This window comes from Leptodactylus fuscus, chromosome 2 (assembly GCF_031893055.1).
Source record: "Leptodactylus fuscus isolate aLepFus1 chromosome 2, aLepFus1.hap2, whole genome shotgun sequence".
NCBI classification, from domain to species: Eukaryota; Metazoa; Chordata; class Amphibia; order Anura; family Leptodactylidae; genus Leptodactylus; species Leptodactylus fuscus.
Window position 1 is genome coordinate 277,788,126 of NC_134266.1, and position 25,095 is coordinate 277,813,220.

General features: G+C 41.2%; 1 protein-coding gene across 4 annotated transcripts in view; it reads left to right on the plus strand.

Annotated features, from left to right (window-relative positions):
* ARAP1 (ArfGAP with RhoGAP domain, ankyrin repeat and PH domain 1) overlaps positions 1–25,095 on the plus strand; it is a 126,132-nt gene that overhangs the window by 25,128 nt on the left and 75,909 nt on the right. For all 4 annotated transcript variants that reach the window (XM_075266332.1, XM_075266331.1, XM_075266329.1 and 1 more), the window contains exons 2-5: positions 6,739–7,452; positions 19,142–19,272; positions 19,776–19,837; positions 22,191–22,300. In XM_075266332.1, the coding sequence (XP_075122433.1) occupies positions 6,779–7,452; positions 19,142–19,272; positions 19,776–19,837; positions 22,191–22,300 (977 nt within the window). In that variant the 5' untranslated portion in view covers positions 6,739–6,778. The remainder of the gene's footprint in view (positions 1–6,738; positions 7,453–19,141; positions 19,273–19,775; positions 19,838–22,190; positions 22,301–25,095) is intronic.

Sequence of the window (25,095 nt, forward strand, 5' to 3'; positions counted from 1 at the left end):
TCTTCCAGTCCACAAAGAGCAGCCTGAGCCCCCTACGAATCTATACAGATTAGAGTAGTTTGAGCCCCCTAACAGTCTATAGATGAGCCCAAACTTTTGTAGATATAAGTATACTGGGTTAGAGGGGGCCATATATATATATATATATATATATATATATATATATATATATATATGTATAGGCCAGCAGTTGTAGGATGCGGTGTATATCAGTGGTACATCTGTATCTGGATACATTGTTATCTCTCACATTGACCTCCTCTGTTTCTGTCTCTCTGGCCTCAGGGGCTTCCATTAGTAACTGCCTTTGTTCTGTGTCCTGTCTTGCTTGATATATTGATGGGGTGGGGGAGATGCTTGTCCGGACTCTGCTGCTGTAGTTTACCCCTTGTACACACTAGACACACAGTATGGTCATGTATGCAGGATATACCTGGGACCTGCTGATAATACAGTCACCCCAAATGTCATCAATAGAACCAAACAGGGGATGGAGTGATGTACATGGTCTAGATGGGGTGATGGGGTCATGTCGCCCTATGTCCATGTATCGTATTAGTGGACTACAACTCCCATGTGTTATTATATTATACTCATGCAGTTTCCTTAAAGGGGTAGTCTGACATGTAAAGGGTTTTAGAAAACAGAATGGCAAAAAAAATCAAAGGAAGGAAGGAAGGAAGAATTACCGTATACCCGCAGCTGTGGAGGTGGAAAAAAGTTACAGATTCCAACTCCAGGCCCTAAATCCAATCAATAATTATTCTACAATGGTATAAAAGGATCAATATTGTATAAATAATCAGATGGAGACTTGTTACATAATTACAGTCATAGGATCCAAGCGATTGTTTATCATCTTGACATAAGGTTCACACTTGCACTGGTTCTCTATTGGTCACACAAGTCGTCTGATAGACCCCAATGATTATAATGGGGGTCTGCTGGGATGTAATAAAACTAAAACCTGCAGACACCTTAACAGCTGTGAACATAGTCTGAGCTTTACTGATACTGACCCAGCATGACAGTCTGCCGTACATGAAGGATTTGTGCAGGGGAAAAAATAGAAGAATCAGTGGTTTACCCTGACACCCCCACAATCCTGTTTCTGAATGTCCAGAGTCCCCATGGAATATAATACTACCTTCTATGTACAAGAATATAACTACTATAATACTACCTCCTATGTACAAGAATATAGCTACTATAATACTGCTCCTATGTACAAGAATATAACTACTATAATACTACCTCCTATGTACAAGAATATAACTACTATAATACTGCTCCTATGTACAAGAATATAACTACTATAATACTGCTCCTATATACAAGAATATAACTACTATAATACTGCTCCTATGTACAAGAATATAACTACTATAATACTGCTCCTATGTACAAGAATATAACTACTATAATACTGCTCCTATGTACAAGAATATAACTACTATAATACTACCTCCTATGTAGAAGAATATAACTACTATAATACTGCTCCTATATACAAGAATATAACTACTATAATACTACCTCCTATGTACAAGAATATAACTACTATAATACTACCTCCTATGTACAAGAATATAACTACTATAATACTACTCCTATGTACAAGAATATAACTACTATAATACTGCTCCTATGTACAAGAATATAACTACTATAATACTGCTCCTATGTACAAGAATATAACTACTATAATACTACTCCTATGTACAAGAATATAACTACTATAATACTGCTCCTATGTACAAGAATATAACTACTATAATACTACTCCTATGTACAAGAATATAACTACTATAATACTACTCCTATGTACAAGAATATAACTACTATAATACTACTCCTATGTACAAGAATATAACTACTATAATACTACTCCTATGTACAAGGATATAACTACTATAATACTACCTCCTATGTACAAGAATATAACTACTATAATACTACTCCTATGTACTAGAATATAACTACTATAATACTACCTCCTATGTACAAGAACATAACTACTATAATACTACTCCTATGTACAAGAATATAACTACTATAATACTACTCCTATCTATAAGAATATAACTACTATAATACTACTCCTATGTACAAGAATATAACTACTATAATACTACTCCTATCTATAAGAATATAACTACTATAATACTACTCCTATGTACAAGAATATAACTACTATAATACTACTCCTATGTACTAGAATATAACTACTATAATACTACCTCCTATGTACAAGAATATAACTACTATAATACTACCCCCTATGTACAAGAACATAACTACTATAATACTACTCCTATGTACAAGAATATAACTACTATAATACTGCTCCTATGTACTAGAATATAACTACTATAATACTACCTCCTATGTACAAGAATATAACTACTATAATACTACCCCCTATGTACAAGAACATAACTACTATAATACTACTCCTATGTACAAGAATATAACTACTATAATACTACTCCTATCTATAAGAATATAACTACTATAATACTACTCCTATGTACAAGAATATAACTACTATAATACTACTCCTATCTATAAGAATATAACTACTATAATACTGCTCCTATCTATAAGAATATAACTACTATAATACTACTCCTATGTACAAGAATATAACTACTATAATACTGCTCCTATGTACAAGAATATAACTACTATAATACTGCCCCTATGTACAAGAACATAACTACTATAATACTACTCCTATGTACAAGAATATAACTACTATAATACTACTCCTATCTATAAGAATATAACTACTATAATACTACCTCCTATGTACAAGAATATAACTACTATAATACTACCCCCTATGTACAAGAACATAACTACTATAATACTACTCCTATGTACAAGAATATAACTACTATAATACTACTCCTATCTATAAGAATATAACTACTATAATACTACTCCTATGTACAAGAATATAACTACTATAATACTGCTCCTATGTACAAGAATATAACTACTATAATACTGCCCCTATGTACAAGAATATAACTACTATAATACTACCTTCTATGTACAAGAATATAACTACTATAATACTACTTTTATGTACAAGAATATAACTACTACAATACTACTCCTATGTACAAGAATATAACTACTATAATACTGCTCCTATGTACAAGAATATAACTACTATAATACTGCTCCTATGTACAAGAATATAACTACTATAATACTGCTCCTATGTACAAGAATATAACTACTATAATACTACTCCTATGTACAAGAATATAACTACTATAATACTGCTCCTATGTACAAGAATATAACTACTATAATACTGCTCCTATGTACAAGAATATAACTACTATAATACTGCTCCTATGTACAAGAATATAACTACTATAATACTGCTCCTATGTACAAGAATATAACTACTATAATACTGCTCCTATGTACTAGAATATAACTACTATAATACTACCTCCTATGTACAATAATATAACTACTATAATACTACTCCTATGTACAGGAATATAACTACTATAATACTGCTCCTATGTACAAGAATATAACTACTATAATACTACCTCCTATGTACTAGAATATAACTACTATAATACTGCTCCTATGTACAAGAATATAACTACTATAATACTGCTCCTATGTACAAGAATATAACTACTATAATACTACTCCTATGTACAAGAATATAACTACTATAATACTGCTCCTATATACAAGAATATAACTACTATAATACTAATCCTATGTACAAGAATATAACTACTATAATACTACTCCTATGTACAGGAATATAACTACTATAATACTGCTCCTATGTACTGGAATATAACTACTATAATACTACTCCTATGTACAAGAATATAACCACTATAATACTACCTCCTATGTACAAGAATATAACTACTATAATACTGCCCCCTATCTATAAGAATATAACTACTATAATACTACCTCCTATGTACAAGAATATAACTACTATAATACTACTCCTATGTACAAGAATATAACTACTATAATACTACTCCTATGTACAGGAATATAACTACTATAATACTGCTCCTATGTACTGGAATATAACTACTATAATACTACTCCTATGTACAAGAATATAACCACTATAATACTACCTCCTATGTACAAGAATATAACTACTATAATACTGCCCCCTATCTATAAGAATATAACTACTATAATACTACTCCTATGTACAAGTATATAACTACTATAATACTACTCCTATGTACAAGAATATAACTACTATAATACTACCTCCTATGTACAAGAATATAACTACTATAATACTGCTCCTATGTACAAGAATATAACTACTATAATACTGCCCCCTATCTATAAGAATATAACTACTATAATACTACTCCTATGTACAAGTATATAACTACTATAATACTACTCCTATGTACAAGAATATAACTACTATAATACTACCTCCTATGTACAAGAATATAACTACTATAATACTACCTCCTATGTACAAGAATATAACTACTATAATACTACTCCTATGTACAAGAATATAACTACTATAATACTACCTCCTATGTACAAGAATATAACTACTATAATACTACTCCTATGTACAAGAATATAACTACTATAATACTACTCCTATGTACAAGAATATAACTACTATAATACTGCTCCTATGTACTAGAATATAACTACTATAATACTACTCCTATGTACAAGAATATAACTACTATAATACTACTCCTATGTACAAGAATATAACTACTATAATACTACTCCTATGTACAAGAATATAACTACTATAATACTGCTCCTATATACAAGAATATAACTACTATAATACTAATCCTATGTACAAGAATATAACTACTATAATACTACTCCTATGTACAGGAATATAACTACTATAATACTACTCCTATGTACAAGAATATAACCACTATAATACTACCTCCTATGTACAAGAATATAACTACTATAATACTGCCCCCTATCTATAAGAATATAACTACTATAATACTACCTCCTATGTACAAGAATATAACTACTATAATACTACTCCTATGTACAAGAATATAACTACTATAATACTGCTCCTATATACAAGAATATAACTACTATAATACTAATCCTATGTACAAGAATATAACTACTATAATACTACTCCTATGTACAGGAATATAACTACTATAATACTACTCCTATGTACAAGAATATAACCACTATAATACTACCTCCTATGTACAAGAATATAACTACTATAATACTGCCCCCTATCTATAAGAATATAACTACTATAATACTGCTCCTATGTACAAGAATATAACTACTATAATACTACTCCTATGTACAAGAATATAACTACTATAATACTACCTCCTATGTACAAGAATATAACTACTATAATACTACTCCTATGTACAAGAATATAACTACTATAATACTACTCCTATGTACAAGAATATAACTACTATAATACTACTCCTATGTACAAGAATATAACTACTATAATACTACTCCTATGTACAAGAATATAACCACTATAATACTCCCTCTTATGTACAAGAATATAACTACTATAATACTACTCCTATGTACAAGAATATAACTACTATAATACTACTCCTATGTACAAGAATATAACTACTATAATACTGCTCCTATGTACAAGAATATAACTACTATAATACTACCTCCTATGTACAAGAATATAACTACTATAATACTACTCCTATGTACAAGAATATAACCACTATAATACTCCCTCTTATGTACAAGAATATAACTACTATAATACTCCCTCTTATGTACAAGAATATAGCTACTATAATACTGCCCCCTATCTATAAGAATATAACTACTATAATACTACCTCCTATGTACAAGAATATAGCTACTATAATACTGCCCCCTATCTATAAGAATATAACTAGAGCTTCTTTATCCCTCTTCAGTTTGATCCAGGAAGTATCCTCAGTATTTTCTTGGAGGTGACTCAGGTTTCTTACCTACTAATAAGTTATATATTATCTCCTTGGGAAAATCCCAGCTTTCCGGAGCTCTCGTTGCATTCTGGGGGATAATCTGGTTTATTACGGTATATCTCTTATTTCCCTGAAGGGTTTATCACAGGTCACTTTACTACTTAACCATTCAGAGACACAACTAACCTGACCTAGCACATCTCACAGCTGAGGGTTTGTTTCAGTTGTATCTATATTAGACAGTTCTCTGTCAGCTTCACACCTGCACTCAATCACTGTTCCTCATTCCGCTTGAAAAACATCCAATCCTGTTGTACTTTGTGGGCAGAATCCCGGCGAGCCCCATTATAGTCTATGGAGTCGGTGAGTTTCCACTGGTAACTAGTTCGGGTCCCCCGGAGGACCCGAAGAACAGAATCCCCAGTGCAGAGGTGAACCTAGTGTCATACATCTATGGCATAATTTGTTTCTCCTCTCCTGGTAGTTTGTTACAATGTATCAGTCTGGAGTTCCGGATTTGTATGTAGCCACCCCTGCTGTGTGTTACAGTCAGAGCTCAGTCTGTTACAATGTGACAGATGATAATGGCTTATCTTGATGTCATCGCCTCCACCTTCTTTTTCTGCTTTTCATCTCTGGTCAGTTAATGGAGAAGTACCGTATTACTATCTCAATGTGCAGCACCATGTTTGTGTAAGCCTGTATGTGTTTGGTCCACGTTCCTCATTAGTTCCTCTGGGCTGTCTTGCAGGTGTCGGAGAGGAGCAGTAATGAAGTGACGATCACTCGCCATGTCGGAGGTGTCCTCTCTGCCTCTGTCTGAATGGCTCCAGTCTATAAAGCTGGACCAGTACTGTGACCTCTTTGAGAAGTACGACATTCACACCGTATCGGATGTGCGGAACCTCAGTGATGAGTTTCTGACCAGAATCGGCATCCTCCTCCCGGGACATCGGAAGCGGATCCTGGCAGCGCTACAGAAGTCAGTATCTCAGGAACCATCTCTAGAGACAATGGCGGCGTTCAGACCCGTTCCTAAGAAGCGCACTGTTGTACCCAAGGCAGCGCTGGAGCAGCAGACATCTTGTCCAATCCTTGATCCAGTGCCTGATCCTGCAACCTCCCGGAGTATTTCCACCCCTCCTCCCATTCCTCCAAGAACTGGCCGTGGACCCCCCTTAAAATTCTCCATTAGTCCACCAAAATCAATTTCCCCGTTCTCTGTGCCAGAAACTGAGGAGCACCCCCTCAGCCCGTCCACGCCGACTCTCCGCTCTCCATCCTCCCCGCTCTTGTACAATGAGGCTGGACTTATAGATAGCGATGGAAGCAAGGAGGAGGCCCCAAAGGTGGCGGCTCCACCCCTGCCGCAGAAACGGCACAAAATAGAGATCAATGTGGTCCCTGGAAGCCTTCCGCCACTTCCAGCCAGACCATTGAAAAGTGCCCCTCCTCCACAAAGCCGGTAAGTGATAGACTATATAGTAATGTATAGAAAATGGCCCCTCAGTAGACTGTATTCACCTGTCCTACAGTCGGCCTCTCCTCTCCTGACATGGCTGATAACAGATAGTAATAGATTGTATTCTCCTGTCCTACAGTCGGCCTCTCCTCTCCTGACATGGCTGATAACAGATAGTAATAGATTGTATTCCCCTGTCCTACAGTCGGCCTCTCCTCTCCTGACATGGCTGATAACAGATAGTAATAGATTGTATTCTCCTGTCCTACAGTCGGCCTCTCCTCTCCTGACATGGCTGATAACAGATAGTAATAGATTGTATTCTCCTGTCCTACAGTCGGCCTCTCCTCTCCTGACATGGCTGATAACAGATAGTAATAGATTGTATTTCCCTGTCCTACAGTCGGCCTCTCCTCTTCTGACATGGCTGATAACAGTAATAGATTGTATTCCCCTGTCCTACAGTCGGCCTCTCCTCTCCTGACATGGCTGATAACAGATAGTAATAGATTGTATTCCCCTGTCCTACAGTCGGCCTCTCCTCTCCTGACATGGCTGATAACAGATAGTAATAGATTGTATTCTCCTGTCCTACAGTCGGCCTCTCCTCTCCTGACATGGCTGATAACAGATAGTAATAGATTGTATTCTCCTGTCCTACAGTCGGCCTCTCCTCTCCTGACATGGCTGATAACAGATAGTAATAGATTGTATTCTCCTGTCCTACAGTCAGCCTCTCCTCTCCTGACATGGCTGATAACAGATAGTAATAGATTGTATTCCCCTGTCCTACAGTCGGCCTCTCCTGACATGGCTGATAACAGATAGTAATAGATTGTATTCACCTGTCCTACAGTCGGCCTCTCCTGACATGGCTGATAACAGTAATAGATTGTATTCTCCTGTCCTACAGTCGGCCTCTCCCCTCCTGACATGGCTGATAACAGATAGTAATAGATTGTATTCCCCTGTCCTACAGTCGGCCTCTCCTGACATGGCTGATAACAGATAGTAATAGATTGTATTCCCCTGTACTACAGTCAGCCTCTCCTCTCCTGACATGGCTGATAACAGATAGTAATAGATTGTATTCCCCTGTCCTACAGTCGGCCTCTCCTCTCCTGACATGGCTGATAACAGATAGTAATAGATTGTATTTCCCTGTCCTACAGTCGGCCTCTCCTCTCCTGACATGGCTGATAACAGTAATAGATTGTATTCCCCTGTCCTACAGTCAGCCTCTCCTCTCCTGACATGGCTGATAACAGATAGTAATAGATTGTATTCCCCTGTCCTACAGTCGGCCTCTCCTCTCCTGACATGGCTGATAACAGATAGTAATAGATTGTATTCCCCTGTCCTACAGTCGGCCTCTCCTCTCCTGACATGGCTGATAACAGATAGTAATAGATTGTATTCACCTGTCCTACAGTCGGCCTCTCCTGACATGGCTGATAACAGTAATAGATTGTATTCCCCTGTCCTACAGTCGGCCTCTCCCCTCCTGACATGGCTGATAACAGATAGTAATAGATTGTATTCCCCTGTCCTACAGTCGGCCTCTCCTCTCCTGACATGGCTGATAACAGATAGTAATAGATTGTATTCCCCTGTCCTACAGTCGGCCTCTCTCCTCCTGACATGGCTGATAACAGATAGTAATAGATTGTATTCCCCTGTCCTACAGTCGGCCTCTCCTCTCCTGACATGGCTGATAACAGATAGTAATAGATTGTATTCCCCTGTCCTACAGTCGGCCTCTCCTCTCCTGACATGGCTGATAACAGATAGTAATAGATTGTATTCTCCTGTCCTACAGTCGGCCTCTCCTCTCCTGACATGGCTGATAACAGATAGTAATAGATTGTATTCTCCTGTCCTACAGTCGGCCTCTCCTCTCCTGACATGGCTGATAACAGATAGTAATAGATTGTATTCTCCTGTCCTACAGTCGGCCTCTCCTCTCCTGACATGGCTGATAACAGATAGTAATAGATTGTATTCCCCTGTCCTACAGTCGGCCTCTCCTGACATGGCTGATAACAGATAGTAATAGATTGTATTCACCTGTCCTACAGTCGGCCTCTCCTGACATGGCTGATAACAGTAATAGATTGTATTCTCCTGTCCTACAGTCGGCCTCTCCCCTCCTGACATGGCTGATAACAGATAGTAATAGATTGTATTCCCCTGTCCTACAGTCGGCCTCTCCTGACATGGCTGATAACAGATAGTAATAGATTGTATTCCCCTGTACTACAGTCAGCCTCTCCTCTCCTGACATGGCTGATAACAGATAGTAATAGATTGTATTCCCCTGTCCTACAGTCGGCCTCTCCCCTCCTGACATGGCTGATAACAGATAGTAATAGATTGTATTCCCCTGTCCTACAGTCGGCCTCTCCTGACATGGCTGATAACAGATAGTAATAGATTGTATTCCCCTGTACTACAGTCAGCCTCTCCTCTCCTGACATGGCTGATAACAGATAGTAATAGATTTTATTCCCCTGTCCTACAGTCGGCCTCTCCTCTCCTGACATGGCTGATAACAGATAGTAATAGATTGTATTTCCCTGTCCTACAGTCGGCCTCTCCTCTCCTGACATGGCTGATAACAGATAGTAATAGATTGTATTCTCCTGTCCTACAGTCGGCCTCTCCTGACATGGCTGATAACAGATAGTAATAGATTGTATTCCCCTGTCCTACAGTCGGCCTTCCCTCCTGACATGGCTGATAACAGATAGTAATAGATTGTATTCCCCTGTCCTACAGTCGGCCTTCCCTCCTGACATGGCTGATAACAGATAGTAATAGATTGTATTCCCCTGTCCTACAGTCGGCCTCTCCCCTCCTGACATGGCTGATAACAGATAGTAATAGATTGTATTCCCCTGTCCTACAGTCGGCCTCTCCTCTCCTGACATGGCTGATAACAGATAGTAATAGATTGTATTCCCCTGTCCTACAGTCGGCCTCTCCCCTCCTGACATGGCTGATAACAGATAGTAATAGATTGTATTCCCCTGTCCTACAGTCGGCCTCTCCTCTCCTGACATGGCTGATAACAGATAGTAATAGATTGTATTCCCCTGTCCTACAGTCGGCCTCTCCCCTCCTGACATGGCTGATAACAGATAGTAATAGATTGTATTCCCCTGTCCTACAGTCGGCCTCTCCTCTCCTGACATAGCTGATAACAGATAGTAATAGATTGTATTCCCCTGTCCTACAGTCGGCCTCTCCTCTCCTGACATGGCTGATATCAGTGTTGCGTGTTGTCTCTGTGCACACTCGGATGTGTCAGTAATACCGCACTATAGTTTCCACACTTCCTTGCACGCTGTGCTGTATTGGGCCCTGGTTAGAGGCCCGGAGTTTCCCAGTACACCTGTGTTTCTAGTTTTCTCCGCTGTCACCATTGTTGTCAGTGACATCTTGTACATTTTTGGAAATCACAGCATGTCAGTTGTACTTAAGGGAATGCTGATGGTTTCCTTATAGGTATAATGGAATCCTCTGTGAACTTTCTTAGAGAAGCGTAGCGCTTTTTGGCTGCAGCTCGCTATGTGGGGGTCTCAATGTTCTGTCCCCAGGATAACTAAATATCAGATCAGTCAAAATCTGACACTTGGCCACAGCAGCGGTCAGCTGTGGCTATTAGATGTATACAGAGCAGGCAGTGGGAGGCGCCATACACTGTGCAGCACATGTATGAGAGCTGAGCCACAGTTACCTGACGTGGCTGCTGCACTGTGTATAGGCCCGTCTATTTTTGGCTCAGGTGCTGGCAACTACTCTAAGTAGCTGATCTGTAGGGGTGTCGGGTTATCCTGAGGACAGAACAAGATCATCTAAATTCTGTAAAATCCCTGGAAATTAGATTTTCTGAGATCTCAGGTGATCCGACATCTTATCTACAGAGGACCGGTGAGGAAGACAAAGAGGAAGGAAATCATAAGATCACACATATATATATATATATATATATATATATATATATATATATATATATATATATATATATATATATATATACATATATATATATCTACAGTGTTGGCCAATAGTATTGGCACCCCTGCAATTCTGTCAGATAATCCTCGTGTTCTTCCAGAAAATGATTGCAATCACAAATTCTTTGGTATTTTCTTCATTTAATTTGTCTTCAATGGAAAACCACAAAAAGAATTGTCAAAAAGCCAAATTGGATATAATTCCACAGCAAACATAAAAAGGGGGTGGACAAAAGTATTGGCAATGTTTGATAAATCATGTGATGCTTCTCTAATTTGTGTAATTAACAGCACCTGTTACTTACCTGAGGCACCTAACAGGTGGTGGCAATAACTAAATCACACTTGCAGCCAGGTGAAATGGATTAAAGTTGACTCCACCTCTGTCCTGTGTCCTTGTGTGACCACATTGAGCATGGAGAAAAGAAAGAAGACCAAAGAACTGTCTGAGGACTTGAGAAGTAAAATTGTGAGGAAGCCTGAGCAATCTCAAGGCTACAAGTCCATCTCCAAAGCCCTGAATGTTCCTGTGTCTACCGTGCGCAGTGTCAGTAAGAAGTGTAAAGCCCATGGCCCTGTGGCTAACCTCCCTAGATGTGGACGCAAAAGAAACATTGACCAGAGATTTCACCGCAAGATTGTGCGGATGGCGGATAAAGAACCTCGACTAACATCCAAACAAGTCCAAGCCGCCCTGCAGTCCGAGGGTACAACAGTGTCACCCCGTACTATCCAGCGTCAGCGTCTGAATGAGAAGGGACTGTATGGTAGGAGACCCAGGAAGACCCCACTTCTTACCCAGAGATATAAGCCAGGCTGGAGTTTGCCAAAACTTACCTGAGAAAGCCAAAACCGTTCTGGAAGAATGTTCTCTGGTCAGAGGAGACAAAAGTAGGAGAAGGTCTCAACATAGAGTTTACAGGAAAAAGAGAAGAAGACGCCCCCTACAGTCAGACATGGCGGAGGTCCCTGATGGTTTGGAGTTGCTTTGCTGCCTCTGGCACTGGACTGCTTGACCGTGTGCATGGCATTATAAAGTCTGAAGACGACCAACACATTGTGCAGCATCATGTAGGGCCCAGTGTGAGAAAGCCGGGTCTCCCTCAGAGGTCAGGGCTCTTCCAGCAGGACAAGGACCCAAAACACACTTCAGGTCAGCACTAGAAAATGGTGGTGAGAGAAAGCCCTGGAGACTTGTAAAGTGGCAGCAATGAGTCCAGCCCTGAATCCCATAGAACACCTGTGGGGGAGGGGGAGAGATCTCTTGGTGGCAGTTTGGAGAAGGCCCCCTTCACATCTCAGGGGGGACTGCGAGCAGGAGCCAAAGAAGAAGGGTCTAAGATTCCAGCAGAGCCTTGTAAGAAACTCATTGCTGGTTAGCGGAAGCGGTTGTGCGCAGTTATTGTGTCTAAAGGTTGTGCGACCAAGTATTAGGCTGAGGGCGCCAATACTTCTGTCCGCACTAGTTCTGGAGTTTTGTGTAAAATGATCAATGATGGGACTTTATTTCATTCTCTTTTGCGTTTTTTCATTGCAAGCAAAATAACTGAAGATATTACCAAAGAGTTTGTGCTTGTAATCATTATCTGGGGGACAGCGAGGATTATCTAACAGGACTGCAGGGGGGCCAATAGTTTTGGCCAACACTGTATGTATCATCCAGACACTACCCAATACTGCCATCAGAGGGCGATCAAAGACACCCTGGAGAGTTATCACTGTGTTATCTGTGGTGTTACATAGGACTGCCGGTGACATCTACTACATTACCTGTACTCAGAGAGTTATCACTGTGTTATCTGTGGTGTTACATAGGACTGCCGGTGACATCTACTACATTATCTGTGTATAGAGAGTTATCACTGTGTTATCTGTGGTGTTACATAGGACTGCCGGTGACATCTACTACATTACCTGTATATAGAGAGTTATCACTGTGTTATCTGTGGTGTTACATAGGACTGCCGGTGACATCTACTACATTACCTGTATATAGAGAGATATCACTGTGTTATCTGTGGTGTTACATAGGACTGCCGGTGACATCTACTACATTACCTGTATATAGAGAGTTATCACTGTGTTATCTGTGTGTTACATAGGACTGCCGGTGACATCTACTACATTACCTGTATATAGAGAGTTATCACTGTGTTATCTGTGGTGTTACATAGGACTGCCGGTGACATCTACTACATTACCTGTATATAGAGAGTTATCTCTGTGTTATCTGTGGTGTTACATAGGACTGCCGGTGACATCTACTACATTACCTGTATATAGAGAGATATCACTGTGTTATCTGTGGTGTTACATAGGACTGCCGGTGACATCTACTACATTACCTGTATATAGAGAGTTATCACTGTGTTATCTGTGGTGTTACATAGGACTGCCGGTGGCATCTACTACATTACCTGTATATAGAGAGTTATCACTGTGTTATCTGTGGTGTTACATAGGACTGCCGGTGACATCTACTACATTACCTGTATATAGAGAGTTATCACTGTGTTATCTGTGGTGTTACATAGGACTGCCGGTGACATCTACTACATTAGTTGTATATAGAGAGTTATCACTGTGTTATCTGTGGTGTTACATAGGACTGCCGGTGACATCTACTACATTACCTGTATATAGAGAGTTATCACTGTTATCTGTGGTGTTACATAGGACTGCCGATGACATCTACTACATTACATAGGACTGCTGGTGACATCTACTACATTACCTATATATAGAGAGTTATCACTGTGTTATCTGTGGTGTTACATAGGACTGCCGGTACATCTACTACATTACCTGTATATAGAGAGTTATCACTGTGTTATCTGTGGTGTTACATAGGACTGCCGGTGACATCTACTACATTACATAGGACTGCCGGTGACATCTACTACATTACCTGTACTCAGAGAGTTATCACTGTGTTATCTGTGGTGTTACATAGGACTGCTGGTGACATCTACTACATTACCTATATATAGAGAGCTATCACTGTGTTATCTGTGGTGTTACATAGGACTGCCGGTGACATCTACTACATTACCTGTATATAGAGAGATATCACTGTGTTATCTGTGGTGTTACATAGGACTGCCGGTGACATCTACTACATTACCTGTATATAGAGAGTTATCACTGTGTTATCTGTGTGTTACATAGGACTGCCGGTGACATCTACTACATTACCTGTATATAGAGAGTTATCACTGTGTTATCTGTGGTGTTACATAGGACTGCCGGTGACATCTACTACATTACCTGTATATAGAGAGATATCACTGTGTTATCTGTGGTGTTACATAGGACTGCCGGTGACATCTACTACATTACCTGTATATAGAGAGTTATCACTGTGTTATCTGTGTGTTACATAGGACTGCCGGTGACATCTACTACATTACCTGTATATAGAGAGTTATCACTGTGTTATCTGTGGTGTTACATAGGACTGCCGGTGACATCTACTACATTACCTGTATATAGAGAGTTATCTCTGTGTTATCTGTGGTGTTACATAGGACTGCCGGTGACATCTACTACATTACCTGTATATAGAGAGATATCACTGTGTTATCTGTGGTGTTACATAGGACTGCCGGTGACATCTACTACATTACCTGTATATAGAGAGTTATCACTGTGTTATCTGTGGTGTTACATAGGACTGCCGGTGGCATCTACTACATTACCTGTATATAGAGAGTTATCACTGTGTTATCTGTGGTGTTACATAGGACTGCCGGTGACATCTACTACATTACCTGTATATAGAGAGTTATCACTGTGTTATCTGTGGTGTTACATAGGACTGCCGGTGACATCTACTACATTACTTGTATATAGAGAGTTATCACTGTGTTATCTGTGGTGTTACATAGGACTGCCGGTGACATCTACTACATTACCTGTATATAGAGAGTTATCACTGTGTTATCTGTGGTGTTACATAGGACTGCCGATGACATCTACTACATTACATAGGACTGCTGGTGACATCTACTACATTACCTATATATAGAGAGTTATCACTGTGTTATCTGTGGTGTTACATAGGACTGCCGGTACATCTACTACATTACCTGTATATAGAGAGTTATCACTGTGTTATCTGTGGTGTTACATAGGACTGCCGATGACATCTACTACATTACATAGGACTGCTGGTGACATCTACTACATTACCTATATATAGAGAGTTATCACTGTGTTATCTGTGGTGTTACATAGGACTGCCGGTACATCTACTACATTACTTGTATATAGAGAGTTATCACTGTGTTATCTGTGGTGTTACATAGGACTGCCGGTGACATCTACTACATTACCTGTATATAGAGAGATATCACTGTGTTATCTGTGGTGTTACATAGGACTGCCGGTGACATCTACTACATTACATAGGACTGCCGGTGACATCTACTACATTACCTGTACTCAGAGAGTTATCACTGTGTTATCTGTGGTGTTACATAGGACTGCTGGTGACATCTACTACATTACCTATATATAGAGAGCTATCACTGTGTTATCTGTGGTGTTACATAGGACTGCCGGTGACATCTACTACATTACCTGTATATAGAGAGATATCACTGTGTTATCTGTGGTGTTACATAGGACTGCCGGTGACATCTACTACATTACCTGTATATAGAGAGTTATCACTGTGTTATCTGTGTGTTACATAGGACTGCCGGTGACATCTACTACATTACCTGTATATAGAGAGTTATCACTGTGTTATCTGTGGTGTTACATAGGACTGCCGGTGACATCTACTACATTACCTGTATATAGAGAGATATCACTGTGTTATCTGTGGTGTTACATAGGACTGCCGGTGACATCTACTACATTACCTGTATATAGAGAGTTATCACTGTGTTATCTGTGGTGTTACATAGGACTGCCGGTGGCATCTACTACATTACCTGTATATAGAGAGTTATCACTGTGTTATCTGTGGTGTTACATAGGACTGCCGGTGACATCTACTACATTACCTGTATATAGAGAGTTATCACTGTGTTATCTGTGGTGTTACATAGGACTGCCGGTGACATCTACTACATTACATAGGACTGCCGGTGACATCTACTACATTACCTGTATATAGAGAGTTATCACTGTGTTATCTGTGGTGTTACATAGGACTGCCGGTGACATCTACTACATTACCTGTATATAGAGAGTTATCACTGTGTTATCTGTGGTGTTACATAGGACTGCCGGTGACATCTACTACATTACTTGTATATAGAGAGTTATCACTGTGTTATCTGTGGTGTTACATAGGACTGCCGGTGACATCTACTACATTACCTGTATATAGAGAGTTATCACTGTGTTATCTGTGGTGTTACATAGGACTGCCGATGACATCTACTACATTACATAGGACTGCTGGTGACATCTACTACATTACCTATATATAGAGAGTTATCACTGTGTTATCTGTGGTGTTACATAGGTCTGCCGGTGACATCTACTACATTACCTGTATATAGAGAGATATCACTGTGTTATCTGTGGTGTTACATAGGACTGCCGGTGACATCTACTACATTATCTGTACTCAGAGAGTTATCACTGTGTTATCTGTGGTGTTACATAGGACTGCCGGTGACATCTACTACATTACCTGTATATAGAGAGTTATCACTGTGTTATCTGTGGTGTTACATAGGACTGCCGGTGACATCTACTACATTACCTGTATATAGAGAGTTATCACTGTGTTATCTGTGTTGTTACATAGGACTGCCGGTGACATCTACTACATTACCTGTATATAGAGAGTTATCCCTGTGTTATCTGTGGTGTTACATAGGACTGCCGGTGACATCTACTACATTACCTGTATATAGAGAGTTATCACTGTGTGTTATCTGTGGTGTTACATAGGACTGCCGGTGACATCTATTACATTACCTGTACTCAGAGAGTTATCACTGTGTTATCTGTGGTGTTACATAGGACTGCCGGTGACATCTACTACATTACCTGTATATAGAGAGTTATCACTGTGTTATCTGTGGTGTTACATAGGACTGCCAGTGACATCTACTACATTACCTGTATATAGAGAGTTATCACTGTGTTATCTGTGGTGTTACATAGGACTGCCGGTGACATCTACTACATTACCTGTATATAGAGAGTTATCACTGTGTTATCTGTGGTGTTACATAGGACTGCCAGTGACATCTACTACATTACCTGTATATAGAGAGTTATCACTGTGTTATCTGTGGTGTTACATAGGACTGCCGGTGACATGTACTACATTACCTGTATATAGAGAGTTATCACTGTGTTATCTGTGGTGTTACATAGGACTGCCGGTGACATCTACTACATTACCTGTATATAGAGAGTTATCACTGTGTTATCTGTGGTGTTACATAGGACTGCCGGTGACATCTACTACATTACCTGTATATAGAGAGTTATCCCTGTGTTATCTGTGGTGTTACATAGGACTGCCGGTGACATCTACTACATTACCTGTATATAGAGAGTTATCACTGTGTTATCTGTGGTGTTATATAGGACTGCCGGTGACATTACTACATTACCTGTATATAGAGAGTTATCACTGTGTTATCTGTGGTGTTACATAGGACTGCCGGTGACATCTACTACATTACCTGTATATAGAGTTATCACTGTGTTATCTGTGGTGTTACATAGGACTGCCAGTGACATCTACTACATTACCTGTATATAGAGAGTTATCACTGTGTTATCTGTGGTGTTACATAGGACTGCCGGTGACATGTACTACATTACCTGTATATAGAGAGTTATCACTGTGTTATCTGTGGTGTTACATAGGACTGCCGGTGACATCTACTACATTACCTGTATATAGAGAGTTATCACTGTGTTATCTGTGGTGTTACATAGGACTGCCGGTGACATCTACTACATTACCTGTATATAGAGAGTTATCACTGTGTTATCTGTGGTGTTACATAGGACTGCCGGTGACATCTACTACATTACCTGTATATAGAGAGTTATCACTGTGTTATCTGTGGTGTTACATAGGACTGCCGGTGACATCTACTACATTACCTGTACTCAGAGAGTTATCACTGTGTTATCTGTGGTGTTACATAGGACTGCCGGTGACATCTACTACATTACCTGTATATAGAGAGTTATCCCTGTGTTATCTGTGGTGTTACATAGGACTGCCGGTGACATCTACTACATTACCTGTACAGGAATAGCCAAAAGAACAAACAGCTATGAAGACAGAGGAGACCATTGTGGACTCAGAGCCAGATATAAGAGGCAATCACAGGCAACAACCAATGTCAGATTATTATACCTCTCCTCAGCCTCTGATTGGACACTGATACAGTCCTGAGTCCTGATTGGCTCAGCAGACCCTCCCAGAGCTTGGCTTTTAGTTATAGCAACCTTAAAGTGACAGACATGTAGAAATCGCCGCTGTCCGGAGTCTCCCTTATTAGGGCTGTACTGGGGGAGAACAGGTCACAGATATTTGGATTCCTAGCAGTGGTGGATGTTCCCGGCAGTCCCATGTAAGAGCACAGTATACAGATCAAACATCCTGGCTGTATACTTCGGTCAGGTACATCTTCCTATTTCCTGCCACAAGTCACTAATCTCCTCTTCTTCTTCTTCTTCAGTTCATCTGCTCTGGACGAGTCTAAAGACGATGAAGATCACGTATTCCCGTCACTTTCCATCCCTAAGCCCCTCCCCCGAGTCTTTTCCCGAGATCCTACTCTAGCGCCGGTCCAGCCACCGCCACGCGTCAGTAAGTGGAAAACGTAGCGGTTGTGCCGTATCTCAGCTCTTCACCCTGGTCAGGACCTCTGCTTACTGTCAGAGACCGTCACCTACTGTTGTATCCAGTCTAGAGACCTGCACTGATACATTGTAACAAACCATCCAGCAGGGAGAGAGGTGGCGGCTGCTGATATATTTACCTCCTGAGGGTTGTCTACACTGAATACATTGTTACTGGGGTTGAGCCGATCTAGAGATTTCAGAATCAGTTTTAAAATCCGATTTCCGATCATTTTCCAGTCGATCCCGGTCGTGATATTTGCTCGATCACTGATCAGGATCCAATCTTTCCCGATCCCGATTGCTCAACCCTAATTGTAACAAACTCCCAGCTGTGAGAAGGTTTCAGCCTCAGAATGGACATGGACGATGTCACTCACTGACATGAAGCAGAGATCTCATAGATAATGGTAGAAATTTATACAGGAATCTTCTTCCTTTTTTTTCTGATTTTTTTTCCTTTGTTTTCAGGTCTTCAGAAGACGGAGACGCGAGATCCCGACCCCGGGAACATCTATGAGCTCAGCCAAGATGTAAGTGCAGGGGGCGGGGGCGTGTTTTAATTTAGAGAAGTCCCAATGAGAATCTGATATTAATATAGGGGTGTGGTCTGATATTAATATAGGGGTGTGGTCTGATATTATGGAGGTGTGGTCTGATATTAATATAGGATGTGGCCTGATAATATGGAGGTGTGGTCTGATATTAATATGGGGTGTGGCCTGATAACATGGAGGTGTGGTCTGATTAATATAGGGTGTGGCCTTATAATATGGAGGTGTGGTCTGATATTAATATGGGGTGTGGCCTGATAACATGGAGGTGTGGTCTGATTAATATAGGGTGTGGCCTTATAATATGGAGGTGTGGTCTGATATTAATATGGGGTGTGGCCTGATAACATGGAGGTGTGGTCTGATTAATATAGGATGTGGCCTTATAATATGGAGGTGTGGTCTGATTAATATAGGGTGTGGCCTTATAATATGGAGGTGTGGCCTGATTAATATAGGGTGTGGCCTGATATTAATATAGGGGTGTGGTCTGATATTAATATAGGGTGTGGCCTGATAATATGGAGGTGTGGTCTGATATTAATATAGGGTGTGGCCTGATAATATGGAGGTGTGGTCTGATATTAATATAGGGTGTGGCCTGATAATATGGAGGTGTGGTCTGATATTAATATAGGGTGTGGCTTGTTAATTTGGAGGTGTGGTCTTATATTAATATAGGGTGTGGTTTGTTAATCTGGAGGTGTGGTCTGATATTAATATAGGGTGTGGCCTGATAGTAATATAGGGTGTGGTCTGATAGAAATATAGGGTGTGGCTGATATTAATATAGGGTATTGCCTGATAATATGGAGGTGTGGCCTGATATTAATATAGGGGTGTGGTCTGATAATATGGAGGTGTGGTCTGATAGTAATATAGGGTGTGGCTGATATTAATATAGGGTATTGCCTGATAATATGGAGGTGTGGCCTGATATTAATATAGGGTGTGGTCTGATAATATGGAAGTGTGGTCTGATAGTAATATAGGGTGTGGTCTGATAATATGGAGGTGTGGTCTGATAGTAATATAGGGTGTGGCTGATATTAATATAGGGTATTGCCTGATAATATGGAGGTGTGGCCTGATATTAATATAGGGTGTGGTCTGATAATATGGAGGTGTGGTCTGATAGTAATACATGGGTGTGGTCTGATAATATGGAGGTGTGGCCTGATATTAATACAGGGGTGTGGTCTGATAATATGGAGGTGTGGTCTGATAATATGGAGGTGTGGCCTGATAGTAATATAGGGGTGTGGTCTGATAATATGGAGGTTTGGTCTGATAATAATATAGGGTGTGGTCTGATAATATGGAGGTGTGGCCTGATATTAATACAAGGGTGTGGTCTGATAATATGGAGGTGTGGTCTGATAATATGGAGGTGTGGTCTGATAATATGGAGGTGTGGTCTGATATTAATATAGGGGTGTGGCCTACCTTTACAGCATTAGATCTGATATACATCTGGGCGATCCTGTTCTCTGCTCCTCATCCCGGAATCCCAAATCTTCTGCTACGTTGCTATGTAAAGCGGCAGCCGCGGCCATATTGTATTTGTGTAGCTAGATTGTCTGCTGTATATCGGACGCCTATATCTATAGGTTACACAGTCCTGTTATTTCACCTCATCGGATCCACAAGATCTCCCACAAATCCATGTAGTAACACTTCCGTTCTTCTAGTTACTAATGTAATCTATTATCAGTAGCTGAGTGATATCCGAGGGGCCGATCCTGCTGCGGCCATTGTTATAGCACAGTAGGGATTGTTTCCTTTGCTCACTTAGATACACTGTTACTACCGATTGTATCACAGCAGTGGTATACACAAAGAGTAGCCGAGCTGCGACTATCCACCATTGTAACAATGTATCCAACCACAGCCGTATCCCGGGCGCCTGATTCTTGTGTCCAGCAACGCTCTTCTTCTGTAAATGCTGATACAACAGGTTCAGCAGGGACGTCGTCGCCCGGGCTGACACCTCTGATGTTTCGCATTGTCGCGCCACTGACTTGTGTTGTCCATCAGGGTGTGGATGGTCCTGTGACCGTTCCTGACATTAGGCTCCTCTTCTCTCCCTGTTACATGGAGGTTTCGCTGCCGCCTCCTGGACACGGCTTCTCGTCCTGTGACTTTCTATTAGACGTTGCGCTTCATTTCCTTGTCTTGAGGATCGGAAATGAGACAAAATCTATTAGAAAGTCAGAGAAGGTTTGATGGATCGGCTTGGGTGGTAATCTGGTAGGAGATGTGGGGGTGCAGCCAGTGTCCCTATATTTCAGGAGACCCTTAGTGACCGGCCCTGTACATCTTGTCCTTACAGATTGGCGGGATCGTTCTCACTGGGTTCCGGCGGCTGAACCTTAACAGCACTGGTGTGGATGAGAACACAAGAGAGGACAGCTCGCAGGACTACGACGACGTGCAGACTTTGTAAGTTCACCCTTCGCTTATAGAGTGATGGATCCAGGGCTATGTTACGTCTACCGTAAGAGATAAGCGGCGTCTCTTCTGGGGTCCCATCTCATAGATCTCATACGTCATGGGACCATTTGGCTTGGTGAGTCCATTGGACGATTCTATCAATATTATGATTGCACGTGCACTGATAGGACCGCCCACTGGACTCCTAAGCTCAGAACAGGTTCCCTTTAAATCCTTCAAGGGTTGCTCCCATCTCACCATGTGTCTGTGATCTGACAGTGACAGGTATATTGCTATATATGGGGATCAGTAATCCCAGTGACAGGCGCAGTATTAAGGGAGGTAATGAAACAGGTCTCAGATAATGTTGATAGACCTGTTTTCGGCTCTATCCCGGCTACACAATCCCATCCTGACAATTCGCTACAATGTGCCAATAAAAATACACGCAGTGACAAATAACCCCCCCCCCCCCAAGTTCATTGTGGTGGAGCCCCCTGCTGGTGCTGGATCTCCACCCATTGGCACGGTTCAGAGGTTCTGATAGTTTATAATATCTAATAGACAGATTGAACTGGTTCTGGATTAGAGGTAATGTAGTGTGCATACAGTATATAGTGTATTTGCAGTATACAGTATATACCATGCAGTGCTTCTGTGCTGGACTGTAGGGGGCGCTAGGGTATCCTGGCTTTTAGTTCCTCAGTGTTTCTGTGTAACAGAGCTGACTCCTATGTGTTTGGATTTGGCATTAGCTGTGCCTCCTTATGATGTCTCGCCCCTCTGATGTTACGCCTGGCAGCGTTCCTGTCACTCATTGTACTAGATATTGGTTCAGTGACTTCAGGTGACTGGGGTCCTCCCATGAAGCCCCCACATTGGTAGCGAGGCCCTGTCACTCTGGGTGTCTCTGCCCCATTGTCCTCTTGTGTTGTGGAATGTGAGATTTCCGGGTAGAGATGTGTTTGCTGCCCCTGCCCCCCACCCATATATGACCAGCTCTGGGTTGTCCTCATTGTTGTGCCCCTCACCCGCCCCCTCCCAATTCATGTATCAACAGGATGGAGAGAGGCAGCGACGCAGGTAGTCACCGACCAATTACTCATATACTGTATTCGGGAAATATCAGGAAGTGGGACTGAGGGACTGTCCCAGAGTCTGGGGGGTTGTGGGGCCCGCTGTGTATCTAATCCTGTGTGATACTGTATACTGAGCTGTGTATCTAATCCTGTGTGATACTGTCTGCTGTGCGGGTGTATCTAATCCTGTGTGATACTGTCTGCTGTGCGGGTGTATCTAATCCTGTGTGATACTGTCTGCTGTGCGGGTGTATCTAATCCTGTGTGATACTGTCTGCTGTGCGGGTGTATCTAATCCTGTGTGATACTGTCTGCTGTGCGGGTGTATCTAATCCTGTGTGATACTGTCTGCTGTGCCGGTGTATCTAATCCTGTGTGATACTGTCTGCTGTGCGGGTGTATCTAATCCTGTGTGATACTGTCTGCTGTGCGGGTGTATCTAATCCTGTGTAATACTGTCTGCTGTGCCGGTGTATCTAATCCTGTGTGATACTGTCTGCTGTGCGGGTGTATCTAATCCTGTGTGATACTGTCTGCTGTGCCGGTGTATCTAATCATGTGTGATACTGTCTGCTGTGCGGGTGTATCTAATCCTGTGTGATACTGTCTGCTGTGCGGGTGTATCTAATCCTGTGTGATACTGTCTGCTGTGCCGGTGTATCTAATCATGTGTGATACTGTCTGCTGTGCGGGTGTATCTAATCCTGTGTGATACTGTCTGCTGTGCCGGTGTATCTAATCATGTGTGATACTGTCTGCTGTGTCGGTGTATCTAATCCTGTGTGATACTGTCTGCTGTGCGGGTGTATCTAATCCTGTGTGATACTGTCTGCTGTGCGGGTGTATCTAATCCTGTGTGATACTGTCTGCTGTGCGGGTGTATCTAATCCTGTGTGATACTGTATACTGAGCTGTGTATCTAATCCTGTGTGATACTGTCTGCTGTGCGGGTGTATCTAATCCTGTGTGATACTGTCTGCTGTGCCGGTGTATCTAATCCTGTGTGATACTGTCTGCTGTGCCGGTGTATCTAATCCTGTGTGATACTGTCTGCTGTGCCGGTGTATCTAATCATGTGTGATACTGTCTGCTGTGCGGGTGTATCTAATCCTGTGTGATACTGTCTGCTGTGCGGGTGTATCTAATCCTGTGTGATACTGTATACTGAGCTGTGTATCTAATCCTGTGTGATACTGTCTGCTGTGCGGGTGTATCTAATCCTGTGTGATACTATCTGCTGTGCGGGTGTATCTAATCCTGTGTGATACTGTCTGCTGTGCGGGTGTATCTAATCCTGTGTGATACTGTCTGCTGGGCGGGTGTATCTAATCCTGTGTGATACTGTCTGCTGGGCGGGTGTATCTAATCCTGTGTGATACTGTCTGCTGTGCGGGTGTATCTAATCCTGTGTGATACTGTCTGCTGTGCCGGTGTATCTAATCCTGTGTGATACTGTCTGCTGTGCCGGTGTATCTAATCCTGTGTGATACTGTCTGCTGTGCGGGTGTATCTAATCCTGTGTGATACTGTCTGCTGTGCGGGTGTATCTAATCCTGTGTGATACTGTATACTGAGCTGTGTATCTAATCCTGTGTGATACTGTATACTGAGCTGTGTATCTAATCCTGTGTGATACTGTATACTGAGCTGTGTATCTAATCCTGTGTGATACTGTCTGCTGTGCGGGTGTATCTAATCCTGTGTGATACTGTCTGCTGTGCCGGT